The 27,705-nt window shown below is 33.5% G+C and overlaps 1 protein-coding gene and 1 pseudogene across 6 annotated transcripts in view; one reads left to right on the plus strand and one right to left on the minus strand.

Moving 5' to 3' along the window:
- The window catches only part of BTBD10 (BTB domain containing 10), a 75,454-nt gene that overhangs the window by 17,343 nt on the left and 30,406 nt on the right, over nucleotides 1-27,705 (plus strand). For 3 of the 6 annotated variants that reach the window (XM_032166578.2, XM_058446986.1, XM_058446984.1), the window contains exon 2: nucleotides 25,943-26,139. In XM_032166578.2, coding sequence (XP_032022469.1) covers nucleotides 25,986-26,139 — 154 coding nt within the window. In that variant the 5' untranslated portion in view covers nucleotides 25,943-25,985. Of the gene's footprint in view, nucleotides 1-2,606; nucleotides 2,765-6,810; nucleotides 7,933-25,942; nucleotides 26,140-27,705 lie in introns of those variants that run through there. The other 3 variants (XM_032166576.2, XM_058446983.1, XM_032166575.2) reach the window with 2 other exon arrangements.
- LOC116477603 (U2 spliceosomal RNA) lies at nucleotides 16,045-16,190 on the minus strand (annotated as a pseudogene).

The following is a 27,705-nucleotide window of genomic DNA, read 5'->3' on the forward strand; positions in this document are numbered from 1 at the left end:
TGGGAGTGAGGGCTGGGGAAAAATCTTTCACGTGGTAATACCTAAGTTTTATTGACGAATGAAATGTGAATATGATTTTTCAGCTGATTTTTGAGCACCTTTACCTGAACATTCATTACTTTCTTATGGCTTGCTGTGAAATACATGCTGATTACTTTAAATAGGATTGATTAGGAAAACATATGGGTATTTCGCTCCTGCCACCTGTTTACCATCCAGTGTAATAGTGGTAGAAAATCTGAATCTGAATTTGCCTTGCTTATCTGTTCCTTGTAGTTAGCTTTTTGGTCACTGCCACCCATGGTTTAGGATCATTCTTCCCTCAGTGGACATCTGTGGCTATCCTATTCAGAAGAGTATCTGATAGTTAAGGAAAAGGAAGAGATAAAATGCTCTTCAAAGATATGTTAGTCTGTGTTCCCAGATATTCTGGAGGCTGAAGTGGGAGGATCACTTGAGCTCAGGAGTTGGAGACTGCAGTGAGTTATGATTGCACCATTGTACTCCACTCTGGATGACAGATTGAGACTCTGTCTCGAAAGAAACGGCTGGGTGCCCTGGCTCATGCCTGTAATCCTACCACTTTGGAAGGCTGAGGTGGGAGGATCACTTGAGGCCTAGAGTTCAAAGAAAGAGAGAAAGAAAAAGAAAAAGAAGAGGAGAGAGAAAGAGAAAGAAGAAAGAAAGGTTAATCTCTGAAATAGTTTATACTTGAGGATATGTAGAGTAAGGAAACAGTGTTCTAAATCTCATTCTACAGAATCTGCCAAATCTCTACATCTTTATTTTCTCACATTGTTTCTTTCTACTATCTTTATACCTTTTGCATCTCTTTTGGTGACTACTTGTTTTTCTGACTTTCTCCTTTGTTTCTCCGATTTGTTCATTCTCCCCGTTTTCTTCTCTTTGACCTCATCTCTTCAGTACAGATAACTAGTCATAAAGTAAAATTGAGGTTTTTAAAAGTTTTTTGTAATGAATACATTTTTATTTTTATAATCTAAAATTCAGATGACATTGACATATTTTTATGTTTAAAATAATTCATGGTTTTTATAGTCATCTAATACCTGATTGATTTATGATACAGTCATTCTTAAGGAAATAACAAATAGGAAATAGCCTTCCTTTTCCAGGAGCATTCAGCAAATAAACTATGTGGCATTTGCTCAGGAATTTGTATCAGTCATAGATTCAAAGGAAGAATTTGAATCAGCAGTTCTTCCTTTCCCCCTCTTTTATTTTTATTTCACTCATGGATCTACCTATTTATATATTTATTATATTAAATGCTCATTTATTATAAAATTTTCAGCTGTTTTTAGAAAGAAGGTACTATGAGAAAAAATTATAGTAAAATGGTTTCTCTAAAATGAAAATGTATCTTCTACTGATTTTTGATATGAACACAATTTTAATGAGTTTATCTTTGGCATTCTTTGTGAACTTGTACTGCAATACTGCGTTAAACTCAGGAAAGTATAGTGTTTTCCCAGTTTTGGAATTTCCCTTTGACTTTTATGTACTCTACCTCACCTCCCACCATCAAATCCAGTTTGGAAAAGTATATAGAAGGTATACAGGAGTGGGTGTTAGGAAACCTGAGTTCCAGTCCAAATTGTATAGCTTTGTTTAAATTGTTTATCTTCATTTGGTCTCTTTTGGTGTCTGCAGTTTCTGAAAGTCAAATCATCTATTTCCAAACAAATACTTTAGTCTCAGCATTTTTCAAGGTCAAGATTTTATTCTATATAGTGAATTATCATTGTTCTTTATAACACCATTTAGCAGCATTTTGACCTTTGGCAAAGTTACTAGAATTCTGAGGCTTTCTATTCTGTATATGGTGATCATAATGCCTACCTTGCAAGGTGATTGTGAAGATTAAATTGGATAGTGAATGTGGTTTTAAAGTGTTTAGCTCAGATATTCTGTAAAGCTGTTGTTAAGTGAGCTTCCTTATTTCATTTGACTAGAGTAGAAATAGCAGTTACAAGCCTCACATGTGAAAAGGCATAAAGTATATGAATTGCATTGATAAAACATTCTTATGGTTATTGCACTATAAGGAAACATCAGAATGCTTACATACAGTTATTTTTGAGTAAAAATTAAATTTCTATTCAGAGTTTTTAACTTCGTCAAAGAAATAATCATTAAAGAAATAATAACATTGGTTATTTGGTTTTACTACATGCTTTCCTAAGCATTTTAAACTTTTAGTAATTAGGAAATGTGTTCCAAGTGAAATTTTGTCTAAAAGAATCATTCTGTGAAATTGTTTTTGCCTTTTTGGTACCATAATGATATTTGGATACATGAAGTACCTATACAGCAGTTGTTTAAGTATATTTACTAAATATAAATAGCACATTATTAAACTGTTACATAGTGGTAGGAGATTTAATAGACAAATCAAATGAAAAGTACCTAAGAGGACCTCTGGTGTTTATTTTAATTTGATTTGTGGCATTTGTATGGTTAGTATTTTATAATCTATTCATCACTTTAAAAATATGTTACAATAATATCAAGTCTGTACAATTCTATGACTATTTTATTCTGCGTGGAATAGATTTAAAGGTCAACACTGCTCTTTTATGTAGGTTATGGGTGCTACATGTGTGCTTTCAGAGCAGTAGTGTGAGGAAGCTTGGAGTGGGATGGCAGGACGGCCTCATCCCTATGACAGTAACTCCAGTGATCCAGAGAATTGGGATCGGAAATTGCATAGTAGACCTCGTAAACTTTGTAAACATTCAAGGTAGGTAGAAAATATGTATTTCGCATGTGAAAGCTCTGCTAAAACTGATTGTAAAGAATACTACTGCATTTGGTTGTGGCAATTCCTGTCAGAGAATGGGGGCTGTTTTACAAAACATTGTGAATGTTTATCTGTCTCCATAGATAACCTTTTGGAGAAACATTTCTTTTTAATTTTTTAATATTTGTATTTGAATATTTATTTCTGTCTCTAAAGATGGTGAAAATCTCCCTAGTTGACCCCATGAATAAATGCTATAATTTACTTAATTGGGGACTCTCACATGACAGGTTAGTTCTTTCTATTTAAAACTCTCTAATAGGAATTTATTTTGTGCTCTAAATACATTGTATACCTTACACAGGATAATATATAGATTTATGTCCTTGTTTGCTTCATACGTTTTTAAACTATCTGAGTTTATATTGTGTTGTCATCCTTCTCATTAATGAGAAAAATTAATCTTTCTGGAAAGACTCTACTGGTTTATTTAAAGTTTGCTGCATGAAATAAAATTCATTTCAAGTTTCAGCCCGTCTATTTTTAAAACTTTCATTTTCTGCTGTGTAACTTAATGAGGAATACCTCATTGTAGACACTTTGATCTGAAATTTTAAGATGTTAATTGACAACTCAGAAACCTCACATATTACAGGTATGTAAGCATGTTTTCATAAAGGAAAATCTTCTATGAATATTACTTAGGGGATATTATTGAGCATTTAACTTACTTGAATATAAATTTCTCCTTACCACTGATAACAAATACCAGCTTTCTTGAAAAAAAAAAAAAGCCATAATATTGTAATAATGAAATCGTTTTTGTGATTTTAAAGAAATAGTTCAGGTACTTTATATACGATAGCTAGAAAATTTGAGTGTTTGGTACTTCTTAAGTCTCTTGATAATATGTTCACCTTTATTGTGGACTTTTAATGTGATGAGGTCTAAAATGTTAATATTAAGTTAACTTTTTAATTATTTATAAGTCCATGCCAAATGGTATGAGTGTTTTTTTGTTTTTTTGGTTTTTTATGTTTGTTCATTCTGTGTGTGTGTGTGTGTGTGTGTGTGTGTGTCAGCATCCAAACTGGGGCTTTTGTTCTTTTCCTCTATTTCATGGATATTATTTTGTCATTTAGATTAAAGATATGTTGGTTTTGCCAGGTGTTCATGCCTGTAATCCCAACACTTTGGGAGGCCGAGGCAGGCAGATCACTTGAGGTCAGGAGTTTGAGACCAGCCTGGCCAACATGACAAAACCCTGTCTGTACTAAAAATACAAAAATTAGCCGGGAATGATGGCATGCACCTGTAATTCCAGCTGCTTGGGAGGCTGAGGCACAAGAATTCCTTGAACCTGGTAGGGGGAGGTTACAGTAGGCCACTGCATTCCAGCCTGGGTGACAGAGTGAGACTGTGTCTCAAAAAAAAAAAGTATTGGTTTTATCACATTAAATGTGGGGCTGTATTTCTATCTACTATGTTATATATATGTGTATTTTTTAAGTGAATTATATAGTATTCATCCTAGTTCTTGCTGTTTTTCTGCTGAAAAACAGATTGCTGAGGTATAATACTGCATTATATAATGAAGAGGTGACAAGGGAGAAAATAAGCCATTATTTTATAAAAGCTACATACATACAGTGGGAAAAATTTATAAAAATGAACAGTACATTTTTCATTATTGTTGTTTCATTGTCAGTAACAAATACCAAAGCTCTTCTTGATAGCTGTAACATCAGTAACTTTTTAGTCTGTTTTTATTCTTTCTTTTTTTTTTTGAAATGGGTTCTCACTCTGTCAGTCAGGCTGGAGTGCAGTGGCATTATCTCAACTTACTGCAACCTCTGCTTCCTAGGCTTAAGCAATCCTCCCTCCTCAGCCTCTGGAGTACCTAGGACGACAGGCATGCACCACCACCACCACCACACCCAGCTAATTGGAGCTATTTTTGGGTAGACTGCAGCAGTATTTAGGGTTATTTGGGTGAAAAACATTAAAGTAAAATAGAAAATAAATACCAGTGAATTATTTTTTAAAGCAAAGACTATGAAGTCCTTTAAATGAGTTTATTTTAGCCTCATTCATGGAAAATCTGCCCAAGGAAGAACTTTTAGAGACCTCCTGTCCCATATGCTTAGGAACATATAACTTAAGACAATTGAAAAGTATGATTTGACTTTTTAAAAGTGTTACTTTTTGAATTGATAGTAAATTAATTGGCTGAGAGGTTTTAAAAAGTAATAGCAAGTATTAATGAGAACTTGCCTTCAGTTCAGGAGAGATTCAAAAGTGCACTGTTATGGAATAGTTTAGTATCCACGCATGGAACTATTAGAGGACAAGAAGGCACTTAAACTATGGTAATGAGTTATAAAATAAGAGTTCAGAGAAAGAATCATTATCAGCTTGAGTAGGTGAAAATAAGACTTGAGCTAATCCTGGATGATTAGAGTATTAGGTAGATGGAGGACATTTCTGGCATGGATCTTCAGATTACCTTGACTGGATCTGAAGGTGGAGCTCTGTGGATAGTATTATTGTTCCCATTTGGCAAATGAAAAAAAACGAAGTGAGTAAACTTGCCCAGGACCATCCAACTTGTAAATAGCAGAGCTGGGATTTATAAACAAGTTTCTCATTGTTTTCTTTTTCAAATTTTAAATAATTTATTATGGTATATTTTAAATACATGCAAAATAGAACAGATATAATGAACCCCTGGTATTCATCACCCAGCTTCAAGTTACCAACTCATGGCTGATTTTGTTTCATCATGCCTCTCCTACTCTCATTCCTTTTTTGAATATTGTGTATTTTATTTAGGTATGTTTGAGTAAAAGAAAACAAGACTAAACACTGGCTGACGTTAGGGGCTTATTTTTCTTTTATATAAGAAATCCAGAGATAGGCAATGGCAGATGGATGTTCAGTGGCTTAAGGATGTTAGGGTCAAAAATCTCTTATTTTCTTGGCTTTCCTCTCATTATCACAAGGTAGATATTGTAGTTCCAGATATCATTTTCACTTTCTAGACAAGAAGGAAAAAGGGTACAATGGAAAAGGGCTTCATTTATATCAAGAAATTAAATTTCTCAGAAATTTCCAGCAGATATCTGCTTATAAACCAGTCATTGGCTAGAATCATGTCATATGGCCATCTCTGGATCAGGGAGACTGAGAAATATGGTTTTTAAATTGGGCACATTGTCACTTTGAACAGTTGGGGATTTAAATCTATAAACGTAAGGAAATAAGCATACTTTATTGTTTAGTTTTTCTAGGTAATCTAAATTTTGTCTTGTTGAAATTTGTGTTTTGTTTTGTTCTATTTGTGTTTTGGAATAGCCTGACTTTTTCTAGTCTTGTACTTTTGATTTTTTTCCCCCACTTTTTCTTGCTGGCTAGGATAAAAATAAATTTTTTGATTTATAAAAGTAACAGCAACAGTTACTATCTAATGTGTATTTACCATTAAGGTTTGAGAGTTTGAGAGCATTGCCTTATGGTTTCTGTTCCATCTAAACAACTTTAGGTACTTTAAAAAATCATTTAATTATTATATTTTATTTCTGATCATTTTCCTTCTTTTTTCAAAAGATTAAAAAATTTTAAAAATTGGCACATAATTGTGCATATTTATGGGATACATAGTGATATGATATGTGTATCATACAGTGATCATATCAGAGTAAGTAGCATGTCCATCATCTCAAATATTTATCTTTTTGTGTGTGTTGGGAATATTCAGTAAAAGGTGCTTTCTTTTTAAACTTTCTTTTGAATGTAGATATATATCTCTTTTAAAAATTTGTTTACAGTTAGAGAAACTAGTCTGAACATGGATGGACTTTTAGGGTGACTATGATCGCTCAGCAGGTCTGTATGATTGAATTTGTTTAAAATTTACTGAATTGGTTTAAAATTAGTTTAAAATCATTGAATTTGTTTATAAGTTGCTCAACTTGTTTCTGGGTGAGTAGTTGTATAGTTATATATAGAGTTGCATAGTTACATACTTGTATGATATCTATATAGAACAGTTTGGTAGCCTGCTGAAGATGTTAAAGATCATTTCAGTTGAAATGTATTTGGCCTGAATTTGTGACAACTTCTTTTTAAATTATGAATTAGAAGAGCTTTTGCTACTTAAAAAAGAAAAAGAAAAGCACTTTTTCTGTATAAGAAGGTTAAAATGTCTAGATAGATGATACACTAAAAGCACTTAAATATTTGAATTGGGTGGAATATGACCATATAAAACTCAGGTCTGCAGTCCACTCAGGTTACTGAAGATAAATGCATCATACATTCAGTATAGACTATGCCGCAAGGTTTCATTCCCACATGGAAGTACGCATGCTCGTTTCTCCTGAGACTGCATAAAGTCTGAACGTTCCAGTTTCTCTTTTAAGTCACTTCATAGCCCTAGCAGCAGTTTAGAAATGCAAAAGTTTGGTTGCTTTAAAGGATAGTTCTTGAGTGGGTTCTTAATTAAGTACAATAATATTTTCTCTTTGATTTTAAAGAGCTTTACTGCCCAGAATGGATACACAATAAAATATTGAAAGGAAAAAGAAAGTTAGCTGTATCCTAGTTTTCTAAACCCTGGCAAGCTGGCAGAGCTAGAATTAGCTTTACAGATGGCATTTGGCAACATATCTACATATCTCTAAGCCCTCAACTCCTGCGTTTTGTTATGCCTGTCTATCAATTACAATATCCAATCACTGCCCAGAGATGGAGAAATGGGACGATCACAGCTCACACGATGCTGTTTTGTTAGAAACGTCAGTGCTGCACAACCCACGGCTGAGTCAGTGTCTGTGAGAAAATAAACTGAATTAATATGTAGAGGGGGTTGTATCTCTGAACATTTAAAGCCTAAATATTGCAACAGCATTATTACACAGTAGAGGGAGGAAGCTAAAGGAAGTCTATGGACAGGTGAGGTAGGGGGAGACTGGGGAATTTTCTGATTGTTCAGAGGAATCTTGAAGATGATGGAAATATCAGATGTGCTAAAGTTTCCTAGTAATGCCCAAGGATGCTGACCTGGCTTTCAGTGCTTCATTGTTTGAAAGAGCAGAGTCCCTTTATACTCTGATTTCAAAATTTTTTTCTTGTTTTTGTGTGTCTACCTTGGCATATACTAAAGGAAGGTGTGTATTCATTTATTACATGATATCTCTGGGTTATAATTATTTACATATATGAATATGAAAGATTGAGAGGGATATGTGTGACCTTTGTTTCATTATGATCATTTACATGACTAAAGATAAAGATCATATGTCTGATTTTCAGTTTAATGGCAGGTTACTTAAAATAAATGAAATATGTTTTTATTGTTTTCGTGGGTTTGATGCTTTGTGTTTTATTTCAAGTAACTTGAGAATGCATTGTGTTTGGTATTGCTTTTTATGAATATCATTAAAATTTAAGGAGAGAGTAATTTTGAAATAATATTTTTAATTTATTTGAAAATAAAATTCAAGATAAATGAAATAATTGAAATTTTCTAAAGAAGGAATTGGATATATTTTTACATCTGGATGAACTAAGGATTAACTGAACCATTTATATACAGTATTTTACAGAACTGAATATACTTAAATGATAAAGCTCTAATTGGTTAAAATGACTTTCTTTCAAGTCAAAGAACCCAGAAACTGAATAGATGATCTAACTACTGCTACTGAGGTTTTGGATTAGTGAGTATTAATTTTCAACCAGACGAAATTTCTAAATAAGGATAATGGTTTTTCCTGTGAGATTTTAAATCTTAACAGGTGATATTGCTCACTTTATTAGGAAATTTTACGACAATTTAAAACATTTTGACTAATGGTTTTTTTCCTTCTCTCTTTATTACCCTTTTCCTGCTGATCCTTAATTTTTTTGGACTTTTGGGATATACAGCATTTTACATTTACTTTGTTTTTAATGTATTTAAATGGTTTATAACATTCTTTCCTTGAAGTGTAAGGAAGTTCTTTTAATGTCCCCCATTTAATTTCTAAAAATTTGAATGGTCATCTTATGGTTGTCATGACTTATTTATATAGTTCTGTTCGTGGTATCTTGTATTGACTTTTCTTGTGGTTTAGGGTCCAGAAATGTTTTTCTCAGCTTGTTAAATAGAGTTATAAAAGCAGAATCTCAGGCTAGACCTTTTAATCTTATACTTTATAGGATACTTTCCCCTGGTTCTGCTGATTCTTTTAAGATAATAATGTCTATCTGATTGTGAAAATGGTACATACTCATTAGGTAAATTTGGTAAGCCCAGAAAAATATATAGAAGAAAATGAAAATAAGTTTTTCTATTATCAAAGGAAAAATAAATATTTTGGCATATAACCTATTTTTTCTGTGTATATATAAAAATATAAAATAACACATATGCACTTAAAAAGACATTACTGTAGTACTGTTATGTAACCTATCCTTGAAAAAAAAGAAATTTAATTATGAACATCCTTTAGTCATGAAGTGATCTTCTATTGCATAATTTTAAAGGATTACATAGTGTTTTGTACATATATATTTTGTAATTTATTTCACCAATCCGCATTTTTCTGATAATTGATCAGAGAAAAGATCAGCATGATTTCACAGCATAAATATCTCCAAAAAGAAAGAATGTCTTAAGGAGTTAAGTAAAAATGTAATTTTGATTATTTTTCTGGCAGAGAAAGATCTTCAGTGTGATTACACAGTGAACCCTTTAAAGACATACACATTGCTTTTAAAACAAAGCAAATAGCTAAGATAACCATCATAAAGCATAAAAAATAAACAAAAAAATCAGGAAAACTAGAGCTCAGATGAACTGAGACTTCAGAAAAATGCCAAGACCACCAAAAAAGGTTTCTTATATTACATTTAATGTAAGAAGAATAATCAAGGAAAGTATAATAATAATGCGTGACAATGAGGGGGAAAAATCTTTAGGTCTTGAAGCTTCTTTGTCAAAGTGGAAGAGGAAACCACCACCACCTCTAACAGAAATAAAAATAAGACAAACATTGATAGGAAGGACATAAAGGCCAATATGAGTATAGAGGTAAAGAATGCATCTGATTAAATGAGTTATCTTCTGGGCCATTTAAAACATGTTATAAAAGGAACTGCATGCAACACCTTAAAATTATTGTTATTATTTGTGATCTTTGAAGGTTTTCTGAGAATACAGGAACTGCTAAAAGATGGGAGATTCTGGGCTTGATTTTGAAACAAGTAGGAGATTTTGGGTTTAAAAATGGAAGGGACTCATTTATGACTGACTTGAAGAAAAACAGTTTAAAAATGATTAGGAATAGGTTTGTTAAAATTAGATTGCCAGACCAACTTAGATTTTTCTCTGATGCAGTTAGTAGACTAGCAACACTATAATATATTTGGACTTAAGCTTAGCTTTTGGTAAAGTCATTTTGATACCCTTGAGAGTAAAGTGGGAGAACAATAAGTTAGCTACCAGCTGGTTGTGATAATTAATTTACACAATTCTGACTTTAAATGATCCCATCCAGAGATTCATTGATCTTGAAAGGTGGCTTTGTTCTTTGCTTTGTCATATTGCTTATATGGAGAAATCAAATTGTCAAATTTATCAGTGACAATGAGGAGTGATAGTAAATAATATACTAAATGATCCAAAATAATTTTTGAGGCTGAGTTGTTGTACTAAGTTTAGATGTACTTTTTGGGAGTATATATGTAAGGCCTAAAAAACACCAGGATACATTAAGGTAGCATCGCTCTACAGCATCACATATGAAAAAGACCTGAGGGTGGCTGTTGGCAGTAAACTAGATATAAGACAAAAGTATCATATGGCTTCCCATCTTCTTCCTCACCCCTCCCCTAAAAAATCCATCTCAATTAATGGAAGAGTAGAGTAACTGTTGAATACCAAAGTATTGTTATTTTTAGTTCTGTGTATATTCAAGAGGAAGGATGTGAAAAAGTTGGATATGTTGCCAGTTTAAGGAACTAAGAATTTAAGAGAAATCTTGGGCTGGGCGTGATGTCTCACACCTGTAATCCCAGCACTTGGGGAAGCTGAGGCTTGCGGGTTGCTTGAGGCCAGGAGTTTGAGACCAGCCTGGACAACGTGGCGAAACCCTGTCTCTACTAAAATTACAAAAATTAGCTGGGCGTGTTGGTGCACGCCTGTAACCCCAGCTATGTTGAGAGGCTGAGGCACGAGAATTGCTTGAACCCAGGAGGCAGAGGTTGCAGTGAGCAGAGATCACGCCACTGCACTCCAGTCTGGATGACAGAGTGAGACTCTTTCTCAAAAAAAAGAAATCTTGTGACAGCTCTGGTTGGATATTAAGGAATGTCATAATAAGAGCTATCTTCAGATATTTTAAGACTTTTCCTTTGAAAAGTAATTAGACATGGTTTGAGTCAGACTTGTTTGAAGTTAGGAGCATGAACTCTGAAATTGAACCCCTTGGTTCAGACCCAGCACTTAATTAACTATATGATTTCAGGCACCTTGCTTAGCCGCTAAGTTTCCATTTTCTCAGCTGTAAAATTGGGATGGTTTTGAGGATTAAGGTGCTCAGTACTGTTCTAAATGCCCAAGTGTTCGCATTGTTGTTGTTGTTATTTGGTCCCAGCAGGTAGAACTAAGGCAGTTGTTTTCAGCCCAGATGATTATGTCTTCTAGTGGGCATTGGCAATGTCTAGGGACATTTTGGTTGGGGAGCTGGAGGAAGTACTAGCATACTGGTGGATGGAGGCTAGGGATGCTGCTAAACATTCTACAATGCAAACAACAGCCTCTTTACAACAAAGAATTACCTGGCCCAAAACCCTGAACTTGGGTTAGGTAAAAAGGTTTAAGCCTTAATGTTAAGGAAAAACAGCCTAAGAGTCAGAACTTTCCAAGGCTAGAATGAAACTTTTAAAAGAGAAAAGTTCCCCTTCCCTGTCATTAGTAATAGGTCAGCCAATTCGAGAACACTTTGTAGATGAAGATTCAGGAATTAGATGAATGTTTGGACTAGATTTTCTAAAGGGTTTTTCCTAAACTAAGGTTCCGTGTTTCTGTGGATATTTCTTAGGATAGTTAGACATACTGAATTACAGCAACATCAAAGGGCCTCTGATAGAAATTATTTTAGTCTTTAATTTCATCAATCTAATTACAGTATAGATTTTTATTTTTAATTCTGATATTTAGGATTGAGTAAAAGGCATAATGGGGGAATTTAATAGAAAAAGGTTGTGTTTTCAGAGGTCATTTGGAAGGAGTGATTGGGGGATGGCTGTGATTTGTCTTTAGAAATCTGTTTTGTGGCTGGGCGTGGTGGCTCATGCCTATAATGCCAGCACTTTGGGTGGCCTAGGCGGGCAGATCACAAGGTCAGCAGTTCAAGATCAGCCCGGCCAACATTGTGAAAGCCATCTCTACTAAAAATACAAAAAATTAGCCAGGCGTGGTGGCGGGTACCTGTAGTCCCAGCTACTTGGGATTCTGAGGCAGGAGAATTGCCTGAACCTGGGAGGTGGAGGTTGCAGTAAGCCGAGAGTGTGCCACTGCACTCCAGCCTGGGCGATAGAGTGAGACTCCATCAAAATCTGTCTTGTGAAAGTAATTTATTAAAATAATTCACAATCATTTGATAAATATTTTAAAAACTGAGTCTTGTATTTGTACTTCATATCTTTTATACTCCAAAAGTTTAAAAAAATTATATTTTTTAAAAGCATTGCTTGAAAAATATTGGTTGTGTATGCATTATAATATTATTCTCAATCATTAACAATACTAAGAACAGTAACTGGCACAATGTAGTTATTTAGTAAATATTTGTTGAACGAATGACTATTCAGTAGATGCACAATAAACCTGTGCAACCATTAATTTAGCTTTGAACAATTTTTAATAGTGGCTAGCTATTTTTAAAAATTTTTTCATGCTAGGAAGTTGCTGAGAATATTAAGTATATAGTGACTGACAACTCCCAAATTTGTATTTCTAGCCTAGACTTTTCCCCTGAACTTTAGACTTATGTATCCATAAGTATACACAGACTTACGTACACTCAGATGTGTAATAAGCATCTCACTTTTAGCATGTCTAAGACATACCTACATTTCTAAACCTAGTCCTCTCACTCTCACTTGCATTCAGTAAATGGAACTTCCATTCTTCCAGTTGCTCAGGACAAAATCATGGAGTCATCCTTAACTCTTCTTTTTCTCTCACCTCCTACATTTCATCCATCAGTAAATTTCAGAGGCATAGTCTTCAAAATATGTAGTCTAGTCCACTCTTTACCACGTAACTCTGCCATAACACTGGTCCAAGTCACTTTCAGCTTTCGCCTGATTATTTACAGTAACCTCTGAAATGGTCTTTTGGTTTTACCTTTGCCTTTCTCCCATTCTCCCATTGTTTGCTTTGCAGCTAGAGTGATCCTGTTAAAACGTAAATTACATCATTTAATTCACACTTCAGTGCTATCCATTTCACTCAAACAAAAGCAAAAACCCTTTAAACATTGCTTCAACGCCTGTCATAATCTTGTTTAGTCTTGCCTAACTAAGCTCTACCTTTTTAACATGGTTCTTACTTTCTATGCTTCAGCAACCCTGGGCTTCTTGAATGTCTTGAAAAAACCAAGGATAACTCTTGCCACAGGGCCTTTACATTTACTATTCCCTTCTATATTTCATAGTTCTATTTCTTAAATTTTTAGGTCTTTGTTTAGACACTTCCCCCTCAGAGAGTTCTACTTTGACCATTCAAAATGGTGGCACTCTTTTTTTATTACCTTTATTTTTCCTTATAACATTTATCACCATATGTTAGTATCTGGGTCTTCATGTGACTTCAGTTGAAATTTGAAAAGATACTCTTAGGTGCTGCTGCTGCTGCTGCTGCTGCAATGGGATTTTAGGAAGAAGAGAAAGATGTCAGGATTTAGAAATAGTATTAGAACTATTTTTAGGCTATATATATTTATTGCTGAAGGTGTCTTTGTGGGGGTAATCTAGGATGTAAGTATCATTTAAAATATTTTTATGGGAAAAATATATCTGACAACAGACTTACAGGTGATCTTTGAGAAATTAACTAATTCTTCGGTTGAGAACCTCCCTTTTCCATAATTAAGCCTTTCTTCCTTGGGAAACTGACCATATATTAAGCAGAAGAGCAGAAAGTTTATAGAAGGCTAATAGACCAAAAAAAGGAAACGAGATAGATTGTTATTAAATCTATTCAGAAGTTTGATAGCATTTTTTTATATTATAGTTATTGACATTTAATACAGGGGTCAGCAAACTTTTTCTGTATAGGCCTGGATAGTAAATATTTTTAGCTGTGTGGGCTACAGTCTCTGTCCTAACCACTCAACTTTGTCATTGTAGCATGAAAACAGCCATGAACAGTAATCATGAATAGACATGGCTATGTTCCAATAATACTTTATTTACAAAATCAGGCAATGGGTAGAATTTGGACCATGAGCCATAGTTTGCCAAATCCTGACTTAACACATTAACGATGCTTATAAAAAACAAATCGGTTGCTTCAAAAATATATTAATATAAAGTCATTTAAAAGCTTTAGTTTAAAAAACTGAAACAGAGGATCTGGTGTTTGTTAGAATATTTTAAAAAATCAGCTAATTCTTTCTCCCACAATAAAAATAGAATTTAAAATATTGCTTCTTTATTGAGGTCTGACTAATTCAAATGGATAGGAATATTGTCAGTGGAAAAAAAAACACACTCAACTCCAGGGTATGGGGCAGGACACCTTCTGAAATGAGGGGCCTATGGCCTATAAGCAAAGTAGGTCAAGGGATTTCTTTATGGTCAGCTCCATTACAGAAAGGCAGGGGAAGAGTAGAATGTATTTTTAGTTTCTAAGTCCTGCCTTGGAGAGAAAAAGGAGCCGTGAAAAGAGGGCAGGTGAAGGTCAGAGAGAGAGATTCTGTTTTCTGAGGCCTAAAGTGCCCCCAACATTATAACAAGGACAATAGGAGTTACGAGCCAGGAAACATGGACAAAAACATATATATATAGCCTTTTATGGAGACATATATGGTTTTTTACAGAGCTATATATAGTTTTGTATATTACAGTTTTGTGTATTTGTCAACAGTTTTCTGATATGAGTGCTACTTATATCAGCTACTTCTGGAAATTTTTCTTATATTATTTCCTTGAAAATGTGCTCCCCTCTATTTTCTCTGTTCTCTCTAGAACATATATTAGTTGAATGTTGACCTCCTTCATTAGTTCTCTTTTTTAATGCTTTCTTATTTTCCATTTCTTTGCATTTTTGTTCTTTTAAGGATATATTCAATATTTTCTTTCAACCCTTCTAGTAACCTTGTAAAAATTTCTGCTATTATTTTGAATTTCTCAGAACTTATTCTTTAATTTTTTAAAAAATTGCAGCATTCCTGTCCTTATTTTATGGATACATTTTTTATGTTACTGAATTTATTATAGTTTTGTGTTTTTTTTTGTCTCCACTTTATTGCCCCTTTTGTTATATATATTGAGCTTTTTCATTGTGAAATAATTTTAGATTTACAAGATGTCACAAAAAATCGTACAGTGAGTTCCCAGGTACTCTACTCAGCCTCCTTCAATGATAGCATCTTACATAACTTTAGTACATTATGAGAACTGACGTGGGTACAATACTAATAACTAAATTATTGACCTTTCTTGTATTTTATCAGTTTTTACATGCACTTTCTCTTTTTTCTGGTACATGGTTCTGTGATAGTTTATCGTATGTATAGATTCATGTAACTCCCACCACAATCGGGATACAGGACTCTTCTATCATCACAAAGAAATTCTCTTATGCTACCCCTTTATAGTTACACCCTCTCTCCAACTCTGACCTCTGGCAACCCCTAATTTGGTTCTATATCCCTATAAGTTTGTTGTTTTGAGAACATTATATAAGTGGAATCATATAGCATATAAACTTTTGGGTTTGGGTTTTCTCATTCAGCGAAATGCTTTTGGATCCATTCATATTTGTTGCAGATATCAATAGTTTTTTTAAAATTGCTGAATAATATTCTATGGTATGGCTGTACTACAGTTTACCCATTCAAAAAATGGCTTGGTTTTTGTTATAAACTTTGCAGTACTGTTGGATTTTAAAAACTCTGTACGTATTTAGTATTATAAACTTTTTCCCCTTGTAGGAGTCTCTAGTTTCATTGAACAAAACGAGGCCCTTCTGTTTTTCTTCAGTTCTTAGGAACCTGCCTGCCATTGAAAACTGTTGCTGTAATTAGAATTTTTAAACAAATTAGGTGACAAAATCATATGCAGAAGTTCATACCAGATTTGCATTCTAAAGTTTGATGTGAATAAATGTTTGCTTCTACACTTGATCTTAGCCAAAAGGCCGAGAAGCGATAGATATTTGCTTCTGAGAGTGACCATTTTAATAAGATTTAAAGGTTTTTAGAAACTTTACTGCCTGTTGATTCACCTTATGCTTCAAAGCATGATTTTGAAACAAAGTGAAAAGTTGATATTAAAGAAAACAGTAGCATTATTAAGTCATAAAGCTGCAAAATTTAAAAATGGAAATATTTTCTTTGTGTTTAAGGTGGATTTGTTTACGTAACTAGAGGTGCTTGCAAGTGATTGATATTCCTTAGTTGAAGAAAATTGTGATTTGAGAGGATCATGATTAAGGGTTCTGATTTGGGCTTTTGTAGTAAGTTTACTGGGTAGTATATGTTGGTTTGTGAAGTTTTCAAGTGGTGATCAGTTGGTGATGGTAGATGTTTTTAATCTGATTGTAGAAATGCTTTTGGTTTCTTGAGACCATGGACCATATTACAAGAAGAGGATGCAAGAATCTATGTAGATTGGTAGGAGAAGGAATTTAGTGCACTCTGCTAAGAAAAGTATGAAAAGAAAGGACTATTAGAAGAAGAAAGGCATGACTTTTATTACTTAAGTGTAATTGAAATGGCTAAGTAGTTGTTTTCTATTATGGTATTCTCAGGCAGCTATGTTTTGGCCAAGAGGTCAATTCTGGTGTACAATTTGGTGTATATATATATATATATATATATATATATATCTCCATAAAACCTTACCATAATTAGGATAATGAGCATATACATCACACTCAAAAGCTTCTTTGGTGCCCTTTGTAACCCTTCCCTTTGAACTCCTATACCCCTTTTTTGTGAAACCACCAATATGTTTTCTGTCACTCTATACATTATTCTATATTTCCTAGAATTTTATATAATTTATTTTTTGTGGTGGGGAGAGATCTGGCTTCTTTTATTCAGTGTAATTATTTTGAGATTGATTCATGTTGTAACTTGTGTCAGTAGTTCATTCTTTTTTATTGCTGAGTAGTATTCCATTGTATGGATATATCACAAATTGTTTATCCTTTCCCTTGTTCTAGACATTTAGGTTGTTTCCAGTTTTGAGCTGTTACAAATAAAGCTGCTAAGAATGTTTGTTTACAAATCTTTTTTTATGGATAATGTCTTCATTTCTTTTGGGTAAATACATAATGGAATGGCTGAATCATATGGCTAGAGTATGTTTAATTTCTTAAGAAACAAACTTTTCCGAAACAGTTTCTAAAGTGGTTGTACCATTTTCCATTCCTACCACAAGTGTATGAGAGTTCCATTTCATACATGTACTCATCAACACTTGATATAGTCAGTCTTTTTATTTAGCCACTGTAATGTGTAATGATGTAACAGTGTCATTTTAATTTACATTTCTTTAATGACAAGTGATGCTATCATTTCATCTACTTACTTTTTCATCTGCATATCTCAAATTTTTTACCCATTATTTTGAGAGTTCTTTATATAGCTTACATATCAGTCCTCTATCAGATATATGATTTGCAAATATTTTCTCCCAGTCTGAGGCTTGTGTTTTTAGTCTCTATTATTTGTTTATTTTTTTGAAACAGCATCTTGCTCTGTTGCCCAGGCTAGAGTGCAGTAGCATGATGACCATGACTCACTGCAACCTCGAACTTCTGGGCTCAAGCAATACTCCCACCTCAGCCTCTCAAGTAGCCAGAACCACAGATGCCTGCCACCACTCCTGGCTAATTTTTTAGAAAATTTTTTGTAGAAATGGTCTCACTATGTTGCCCAGGCTGGTCTTGAACTCCTGGGCTCAAGCTGTCCTCCCGCCTCAACCTCGCAAGGTGCTGGGATTACTGGCTTGAATCACTGCGCACAGCCTCTTTTCATTCTCTTAACACTGTTTTTTGAAGATCAAAAGTTTTTAATTTTGATGAAGTTCAATTGTCGGTTTGCTCTTTTATGCATTGTGCTTTTTATTTCTAGAAGTTGTATAGTTTCAAGTTTTAGATTTAGGTGTGTGGTCCATTTTGAGTTAACTTTTGTATATAATGGGAACTATTGCTCAGAGTTCTTTTTTTTTTTTTCTAGAATTGCTGAAAGTGAAACACCTATTGTATATTCATTTGTTCCAGCACCGTTTGATGAAAAACTCTTTCTTCCCTGAATTGTGTTTGAGCCCTTTTTGAAAATGAGTTGTCCATATATATATGTATGTGAGTTCTTTTCTCGAGTCTTTATTCTGATTCATTGATCTATGTGCCTGTCATTATGCCAGTAGCACACTTTACTCATTACTACAGTTTTTTTAATGAGTCTTGAAATCAGATCATATTAGTCTTCCAACTGTTCTTTTAAAAAAAATATTTAGGCTATTCTAGGTCATTTGCATATTCATATGAATTTTGGAATCAGCTTGTCACTCTTGACAAGCAAGCCTACTTGGTTTTCCATTGGGATTATGTTGTGTCTAGTAGATGAACTTAGGGAGAAAATTGACTTGTAAAGATGGTAGGTTTCTCCATTTGTTTAGGTCTTCTTAATTTCAGTAATGTTTTATAATTTCCAACGTGTGAGTTTTTCACATCTTTTGTCATATTTATCCCGAAGTATTTCAGGTTTTGATGTTATTTGTAAGTAGTGTTTTTAAAATTTCAATTTCAGGTTGTGTATTCTTGGTATGTAGAAATAAAGTTCATTTTAAAATACTGATTTTGTATTCTGCAACCTTGCTGAACTCATTGGTTCTAGTAGCCTTTTTTTCTTACTAGAGCCTACAATAGATGATCATGTTTTCTGCAAATAAGGACAGTTTTACATCCTAATCAATCTGAATGTCTTTTCTTGACATATTGCACTGGCTAGAATCCTCAGTATATTGTTGAAGAAAAGTGACAGTGGACATTCTTATTTCTGATTCTTGTTTCTGATTTTAGATGGAGAGCATTTGGTCTTTGATTACTATTCTTTTTTTGTGTGTTGCTGGATTTGATGTATTAAAATTTTGTTTAGAATATTGATATTTGTGTTCTAAGATTTGTAGTTTTCTTTTCTTGTAATATTTTTTTCCACTTTCTTTTAGTTCGAAATTTTCTAATTTCCTTTTTGATTTCTTTATTGCTCTGTGAGTTGTTTAGGTAAAGGTATTATTTAATTTCCAAGTATTTGGGAATTTTCTAGATATTGGTGTCTGGGCAATGTTGGTCTCATAGAATGAGTTGGGAAATACTATCTTCTCGTCAATTTTCTGGAAGAGCTGTGTAGGGGTGATATTATTTCTATCTTAAATGCTTGGTAGAATTTGTCAGTGAAGCCTTATGAGCCTAGAGTTTTCTTGGAGGGAATGTTTTAAACTACAAATTAAATTTCTTTAGTAAACAGAGCTGTTCAACCTTTTCTTAAGTGAGCTTTTTTGTGGGTTTAAATTTGTCCATTCTGAGTTGTTGAATTTATTGGCTTAAAGTTGTTTATAATATTCTTTTATTATTCTTTTAGTATCCGTAGCCGCTCTTATTTCTGACATTGGTAGAAATCTTCTCGATTTTTGTCCCAAGCAGTCTGGGTAGAGGTTTAACAATTTTATTGACTGATGTCATTTTTCTTAGACCTTTCTTCTTTTCTAATATAGGAATTTAATGCCATAATTTGCCCCTAAGTACTGTTACAATGTCATACCATGCCACAAATTATGGTATCTTGGGGTTTTTTCCACTTTCTTTTAGTTCAAAATTTTCTAATTTCCTTTTTGATTTATTTATTGCTCTGTAAGTTGTTTAGGTAAAGATACTATTTAATTTCCAAGTATTTGGGAATTTTCTAGATATCTCTGTTACTGAATTTTACTTTAATTCCATTGTAATCAGAGAACATACTTTGTATGATTAAATTCTTTTAAGTTTATTGATACTTGTTTTATTGCCCAAAATATGATCTATCTTGATAAATGTTCTGTGTGCACATGAAAAGCATGATTTTTCTGCCCTTTTTGGGTGTTTTGTAAATGTCAATGAGGTCAAGTCAGTTGATAATGTTATTCAAATCTCATCAATCCCTCCTGATTTTCTGTGTAGTTTTTCTGTTAAATATTGTGAGAGAGGTGATGAAATCTCTGATGATAACTGTGGAATTGTCTAGTTCTCATAGTTTTATCAGTTTTTGCCTCCTGCATTTTGAAGCTCTCTCATGAGGCAGAAGAACATTTGGATTGTCATGTGCACTTAATAAATTAACCCCTTTATCTTTATGAAATACATTGGTGATATTCTTTGTTCTGAACTCTGCTTTGTCTGATATTAATATAGCCACTCTTGCTTTCTTTGAACTAGTGCTAGCATAGTGTATCTTTCCTCATTCTTTTATATTGAATCTCTTTGTACCATATAGCATATAGTTGGACCTGGCTTATTATTATTATTATTATTATTATTATTATTATTATTATTTTAAGACAGGGTCTCCCTCTGTTGCCCAGGCTGTAGTGCAGTGGTGTGATCTCCGCTCACTGCAGCCTTGACCTCCGAGGCTCAAGTGATCCTCCTACCTCAGCCTCCTGAGTAGCTGGGACCACAGGCATGCGCCACTACACCCAGCTAATTTTTGTATTTTTTATAGAGATGAGGCTTTGTCACGTTGCCAAAGGCTGGTCTCGAAATCCTGGGCTCAAGTGATCTGCCAGGCTGGGGATCTAGCTTTTATATCCAATCTAATAGTCTTCACCTTTTATGGTTTAGACTGTTTACATCTAAATGGCTAAGGCTATCTGTATTTAATGTGATTATTGACATGGTTAAGGTTAAGTCTTATCCTGTTATTTATTTTCCGTTTGTCCCATTTGTTCCTTTTCCTTCTTCCTCCCAACCTCTTTTTTCCTTTGCCCTCTTGGATTAGCCAATTTTTTATGATTTTATTTTGTCTCCTTTTTTGGTATATTAACTGTATTTCTTTTGTTTTCTTATATTAGTGGTTGCTTTAGTATTAACAGTATACATCTGTAACTTATCACAGTATACCTTCAAGTGATGTTTTACTGTTTGTGTGGTGTAAAAACCTTACAAAAGTATACTTCCATTTCTTTCTCCCAGACTTTGTGCTGCTTTAGTTATATGTATATGTTATAAGCCCCATATTATATTATTACCATTATTGTTTAATCTTTTATAGAGATTTAAACAATTAGAAAAAAATTATATTCTTCCATGCAGTTACTTTTTCTAGTAGTCTTCATTTTTTTGTGTAGATTCGTATTTTCATCTGGCATTAGCTTTTTTTTTCTGCCTGAAGGACTCCCTTTTAACATTTCTTGCAGTGCAGGTCTTCTCATGATAAATTCATATGTCTTTTTTTGCCTGAAAATGTCTGTACTTTCTTTTTTTTTTTCAACAAATAAATGCAGATCCTTCTTATTTTTGAAAGATGTTTTTACTGGCTGTGACAAACCTAGGTCGACAGGATTTGTTTTCGTTTTTTTTCTTTAAAGTGTGTGTGGAGTTTGTTGTGCATATTGAATCTGTGGGTTTGGAATTTTTACCAAATTTGGAGAAAGTTCAGATATTACTTCCCTTTTTTTCCTTCCCACTTCCTTCATGGACTCCATTTATACCTATATTAGGCTGCTTGAAATTGACCTGCAGCTTACTCATGCTGTTTATTTTTCTGTTTTCTCTTTTTGTATTTCCTATTGCATTGTCTTCAAATTTGATAATCATTTCTTCTATAATGTATAATCTCCCATTAATTCCATTCAGTGTGCTTTTCTTTTTTAAAGTTTTTTTAATTGGCATATAACATGTAATAATTATACATATTTAGAGGTACTGAGTGATATTTCAATACATGTATACAGTGTGTAGTGAGCAAGTCAGGGTGATTAGTATATCTATCACTTCAAACATTTATCATTTTTTTTAAATGTCGGGAACATTCAAAGTTCTCTCTTCTAACCATTTGATAATATATAATAAGTTATTGTTAACTATAGTCATTTTAAAGGGCCATTTAATATACTTTTCATCTCACATGTAAACATTTTTATCTCTGGAAGCTTGATTTACATCTTTTTAATCCTGTATGTCTCTACATTGCTTTTTGGAGGGCTGTGGTTATAGTGACTTTTTAATGTTTTTATTTCTCATTCTAACATATGTGTCAGTTCACGTTTTATTTCACTTGATTTTTTTTTCCTCGTAGGTTATGTGTTCTCACTTCTTTGCATGCCTGATAATTTTTGATTGGATGCCATACATTGTAAATTTTACCTCATTTGTGTGTTTGATATTTCTTATAAATATTCTTGAGCTTTGCTTTAGGATTTAGCTATATGGAAACAGTGTGGTCCTTTGGTCTTGATGTTAAAATTTGTTAGGGGAACTGGAACAGTGCTCAGTCTAGTTGTAATTATTTCCCATTTTAGAATCTTCTAATTCTCTTCCCAATGCCCGATAAATTATTAGGCTTTCCTGTCTGAACTAGTGGGAACAGGACCTATTCCTGGCCCTGTATGAGTGCTGGCTGGGCACTATTTCCTCTAATCCTTTGAGATGGTTTTTTTCCCCAGCTTCTTTTCATAGTGTCCTCACATGGTGTGACAGGTATCCAGCTCAGTACTCAGGGAGGACTCTGCAAATTTCTGAGGTTTTCTCTCTGTGTTACACCCTCCTCTCTGGTACTTTTCCCTTAGAACTCTAGCCATCTCTTATCCCAATGTCTCAGCTCCATGTCTTTCATTCAGAGTCCACTGGGTTCTGCTTGTGTTTCCCCTTTCTGTGTTTACTTTGCAAATGCTGTCAAGATAGTAATTTGGGACAATTGTTGGGCATATCTCATTTGCTTTCCATTTTTCAGTGATTGTTCTCCTTCATTGCCTGATGTGCCGTGTCTTGGAGACTTTTGTTTCATATATTCCGTTTGGTTTCTTGGGTTGTTTCAGACAGGAGTGTGAACTCAGTCCTTGCTATTCTATCTTGGCTGGAAATAAGATATTAGGGCTAATCTAGTCTTCATGTCTTTACCTATCCTTAGTTCATGAATCTCAAACTCTTCAATGCAGCCTGAAACAGAGCTCTCCCCTCTGAACTTGCTTATCCTCATTTTCTTTTGTACATATTAACTATTTTTGCCTTTCGAGTGCTTTCTTAATCTAAAAGTATTGAATTAAATATAGTAGGACATAATTTGTCTTCCATGACATCTGATTTTGAAGGTCAGATTCAGGGTTCAGTCTATGTGTGAATTGAAAGAAAATATGAAAGTGTATTATGACACCTTTTGAATTCGTTTAAAATCTGAGTGGTTTAGAAATGAAGCCAATATTTTAGCAGTGTCTAGTCTTTCGGCTACAGAGATGTCTGGTGAAAACGCTTTTTTAATTACTCAGTCTGCTTGGCCCTTACTCAAACTGAACATTTAGCTTGTATTGGTCTTACTTCTTGTTGTGCTTGTACCTTGTCCATTAAATTACCAGACTCACATTTAGATAATGTGCTTTCTTGTAGCTGAAAATGATGAAAACTTAGCCACCAGAATAATTTGAAGAGTTATTTTTTCTATATATGATCTTTGTTCTATTTAGTGTGGATTCCTTTTTTTCCTACTTTAAAAACGAGCCAGAAATTCCAGTATTCCTACTCTAACGATTTTTTAAAAACATAAATGCAGTAGGATCTTTTGATTTGTTCTGTTTGAAAGAAAATATTATGTTCTATTGATGCAGCTGTCCTCTGATTTTTTTTCACTAGAATGAAGGTGGGAGTAGAATTTTTCTTTGTAGGTTTATGAGAAACAAATAACTGATAAAAGCTGTTAGGTTGCCTTTATTTCCCTAGAAGTAACTTTCAGGATAAATACAAAGTCAACTTTATCTTCTTTCCTGGTAGTCTGTTACATCAAGGTGATGACTGATTTTTATAATGAAAGAAACCACCAAAATAACAAAAAATATTAAAGCTAATAAAATCAACCAAAGAGATGACCCTGAGACACTGAAAGATTTTGTTTTCTGAATCACCAAGATTAAATTTTAACTCGTGGTTTTGCTAAAGGAGAGCAGTATAATATTATGAAAGGGGCACTGGAATGAATCAAAAGGCTTAGGTTATAGTGTTACTAGCATTTCTACTAAATGCTATGTGACCCTGAGCAAGTCTTGCAGTTTTGGACTTTAATATCCTCATCTGTCATAACTAAATAAACTAACATTTCATGAGTAATTATGTTTTGCCAGGTACATTGCTCGTCAGCTTACTTATTATACTTCATTTAATTCACCTATTCACCTTAGAAAATAAATAGAATCTATATTTTACAAATGAGAAACCTAAGTTTCCAGAATATTATTATTCAAAATGCCAAGCAATAAGCATTAGATGACAGTTTTACTGTAAAGCCATGAAGTTCCTTCTGTTTCTAAAAAGGACTTTAATATTTTTGAACCATAGTATATGCTAACAGTAAATTTCCAAATTGCCTTATGTCTGGTTTTATTATTTTTATTACCATCAGTTTTCTTATTTGCAGTGTACTCTAATTATTGAAATTTTATCTATTTGTCAGGGCCTGGACACTAGTGATACACTAGTGGCTACTCTATAGCAATGTCTGTTTTCTTTGAGATCCTGAAGCGTTTATTATCTAATACCCATTTAGTAGTTACATATTTGGAAACTCTTTAGTAGTTTTATATTTGGAAGTTGGGATAACTCTTGAATTGTTTAAAGTTCTGCATGTTCATGTATTATTGCTACACTTAGAAAACGAGCTCCTGAGGAAGCTTCTTTCTGTTGGCATTTAGCATAGCATTGTGCTTATAGTATGTGTAACTTAATACATAATTGTGTTAAAATATTCTGTAAACTGGACTATTTTATTCAGCATTCGGAGTTATTCACTTCTGGTGGAGAAGTTTATTATATATAAGATATTTTTAAGTTTTTAAAAATTCTGTGACTTTATGTAGTCAGAGTCGGTAGGTTTGTTAGGTTTTTCAGAGAAATGCTTTTCTTTTTCTTTTTTTTTTTTTTTTTTTTCCTGAGACAGAGTCTTGCTCTGTCACCCATGCTGGAGTGCAGTGGCGTGATCTTGACTCACCGCAACCTCCACCTCCCAGACAATTCTTGTGCCCCAGCCTCCTGAGTAGCTGGGATTATAGGTGGTGTGTGCCACCTCACCCAGCTAATTTTTGTATTTTTAGTAGAGACAGGGTTTTGCCATGTTGGCCAGGCTGCTCTTGATCTCCTGACCTCAAGCGATTCACCTGCATTGGCCTCCCAAAGCATTGGGATTACAGGTGTGATTCACTGTGCCTGGCTGAGAAATGCTTTTCAGAAAAACTTTTTAAAAAAAATCATAGTGTTTTGAAAAGACTCAACTCAAAGTAGACTTATTTTGTTTGACAGGGAGACCAATTTCTCTGCCCCATTCCTCAGTTTTTTAAGAGTTCCAGAAGCTCTTGCCTTCTCTTGTTCCCCTACAATGAAGGAAATCAAAAGAACATTTGAGTAACATTTAAGATATCTAAGTGATCTACTACTATTATTACTACAAGTTCTACTAACTCATATGTTAGTTAACCTTTCTAAGCTTTAGTTTTCTCGTTCATAAAAAACTGAGTTCAAGTATGTGATCTTCAAAGACACATTATTCTAGAATTTTTAAAGCCTACAAGTTTGAGGTAAATTAGGTTTCAGAATTGGAAAGTAGCATTTGATTTTTGCGCTTCAAGATACTAGTTTTATGTTACTCGGGTTTTTCTTTTAAAATGTTTGCAATCTTAATATTCTGCTTTTATGGTTAATTTTCCTTTCTAACTTATCAGTACTTCCTCGCGTATTGCTAAAGGAGGAGTTGACCACACCAAAATGAGTCTACATGGTGCTAGCGGGGGACATGAGAGATCAAGAGATAGACGAAGGTCAAGTGACAGATCACGAGATTCATCTCATGAAAGAACAGAGTCTCAACTCACTCCTTGTATTAGAAATGTGACTTCTCCAACACGACAGCACCATGTTGGTATGTAAAATCAACTAACCTTCCTAACAGTTCTTAAAAACATGCATTTACCTTTTTAAAGTAGTAATGACATTGAATTGTGCCTAATACTGCAGAGTAAAATTAGCTTCTTCTATTCAATTGTTTCTGTTTTAGTTGAGCTTGGTTCTTGCTGTGAAAGAAAAAACAGCTTATTAAATGCAAACTTAATGTGTATTTTTAACCTCTGGGACAGTCTTATAAAATAAGTAATTGAAAAGCCTTTGAAACTGTGATATATAGATTTTCAAAGTTTTCAATTTAATCTTTGTCTTATGAAATATATAACAATAGTTTGTAGTAAATTATTGATAGGAATTTAGTTATTATTATGCTAACAAAGGACCTGAAAGGTAGAATGGCCATCACGTTATTTATTCTTATTTTTGACAATATCTCAAATTTAATAATAAAAATAGATGAAAGGTGTGATGTGTTTTACTTTGTTAGTAAGTAGTTCACCTTCCTTCCTACTCATTATTATAAATGAACATTGTTATTATTACCCCAGGTGAACATATGGTATAACTATAAAACACCAGCTGAAGAGGAGGTACCTTAGCATGTGAGCTTGCTGATTTTTATTTTCCCCTGCAGAAGGGACAAATTAAAACTTTGACTTACTATATGCAGCAGTAGTTTCTGATAATCTGTTGTAAATAAGAATCATTAATATTAGGGTCTAATTATGAGAGAAGTTGTCAATGTTTCAGTTGATCCTTGAAGTCAGACTAGTACTTATAAGCCAGACATCAACAAAAGTATAGAGTTGACAGTTTGTTACACGCAAAAGTCAGTGTCTGGGAGTAGAATAGCAGGATATAATAAATTATTTTATTAATATTGCTTTAGCAAATTTTGCTTTTGGGATGCTACCAGTATTGTAGAAACAGGCAATAAAAGGGAGGTGTCAGAGTATCTCTGGAGATATGTCAAACCTAATTATATAATCAATAATGCTGTACGGAGTGTTCTAAGTAGTTTGAGTCATAGAGGAATTTGGCAAAAGCTGATGAAACTGATGAGATGGCGGTACATTTTTAGGTCACCTTTAAAGTTTAGTGATCTAGTCTCTAAATGAAATATATCACAAAATCTTGGTTTTTATTTCTCTTTTGTAGACTATTAGAACATCTTAAGAAAATTTTCTGAATTTTAACAATATTTTCTACCTATGAAAATTACAAACTGTAATTATAGATCATAAAATTTGTAGCAGTGCTTTATTCAACAAACATGAGAATGAGAAGAAAACAATATATCATAAGCTACTAAAGCCACTTTATTTGGTAGACATAAAAATCATTAAAAAATAAATAAATACTTCTTACTGCCCTTAGTGAATTTCTTTCTTTTTTTTTGGGGAAAGGGGACCTTCTTTTTTTGAGATAAATTGCTGGTTTTAGAATGCCCTTATTAACGTAGTGAGATTCTAAAGATTGTACTTTGTGTTCTCAGAATAGTGTTATCCCTTTTAGTAATTAGGACAGTTTAAATTGGTATTCTTATTAATCTTTTACTGTAATAACTTTCAAAGCATATTTATTT

This window comes from Hylobates moloch, unplaced genomic scaffold, assembly GCF_009828535.3.
Source record: "Hylobates moloch isolate HMO894 unplaced genomic scaffold, HMol_V3 SCAFFOLD_11, whole genome shotgun sequence".
NCBI classification, from domain to species: Eukaryota; Metazoa; Chordata; class Mammalia; order Primates; family Hylobatidae; genus Hylobates; species Hylobates moloch.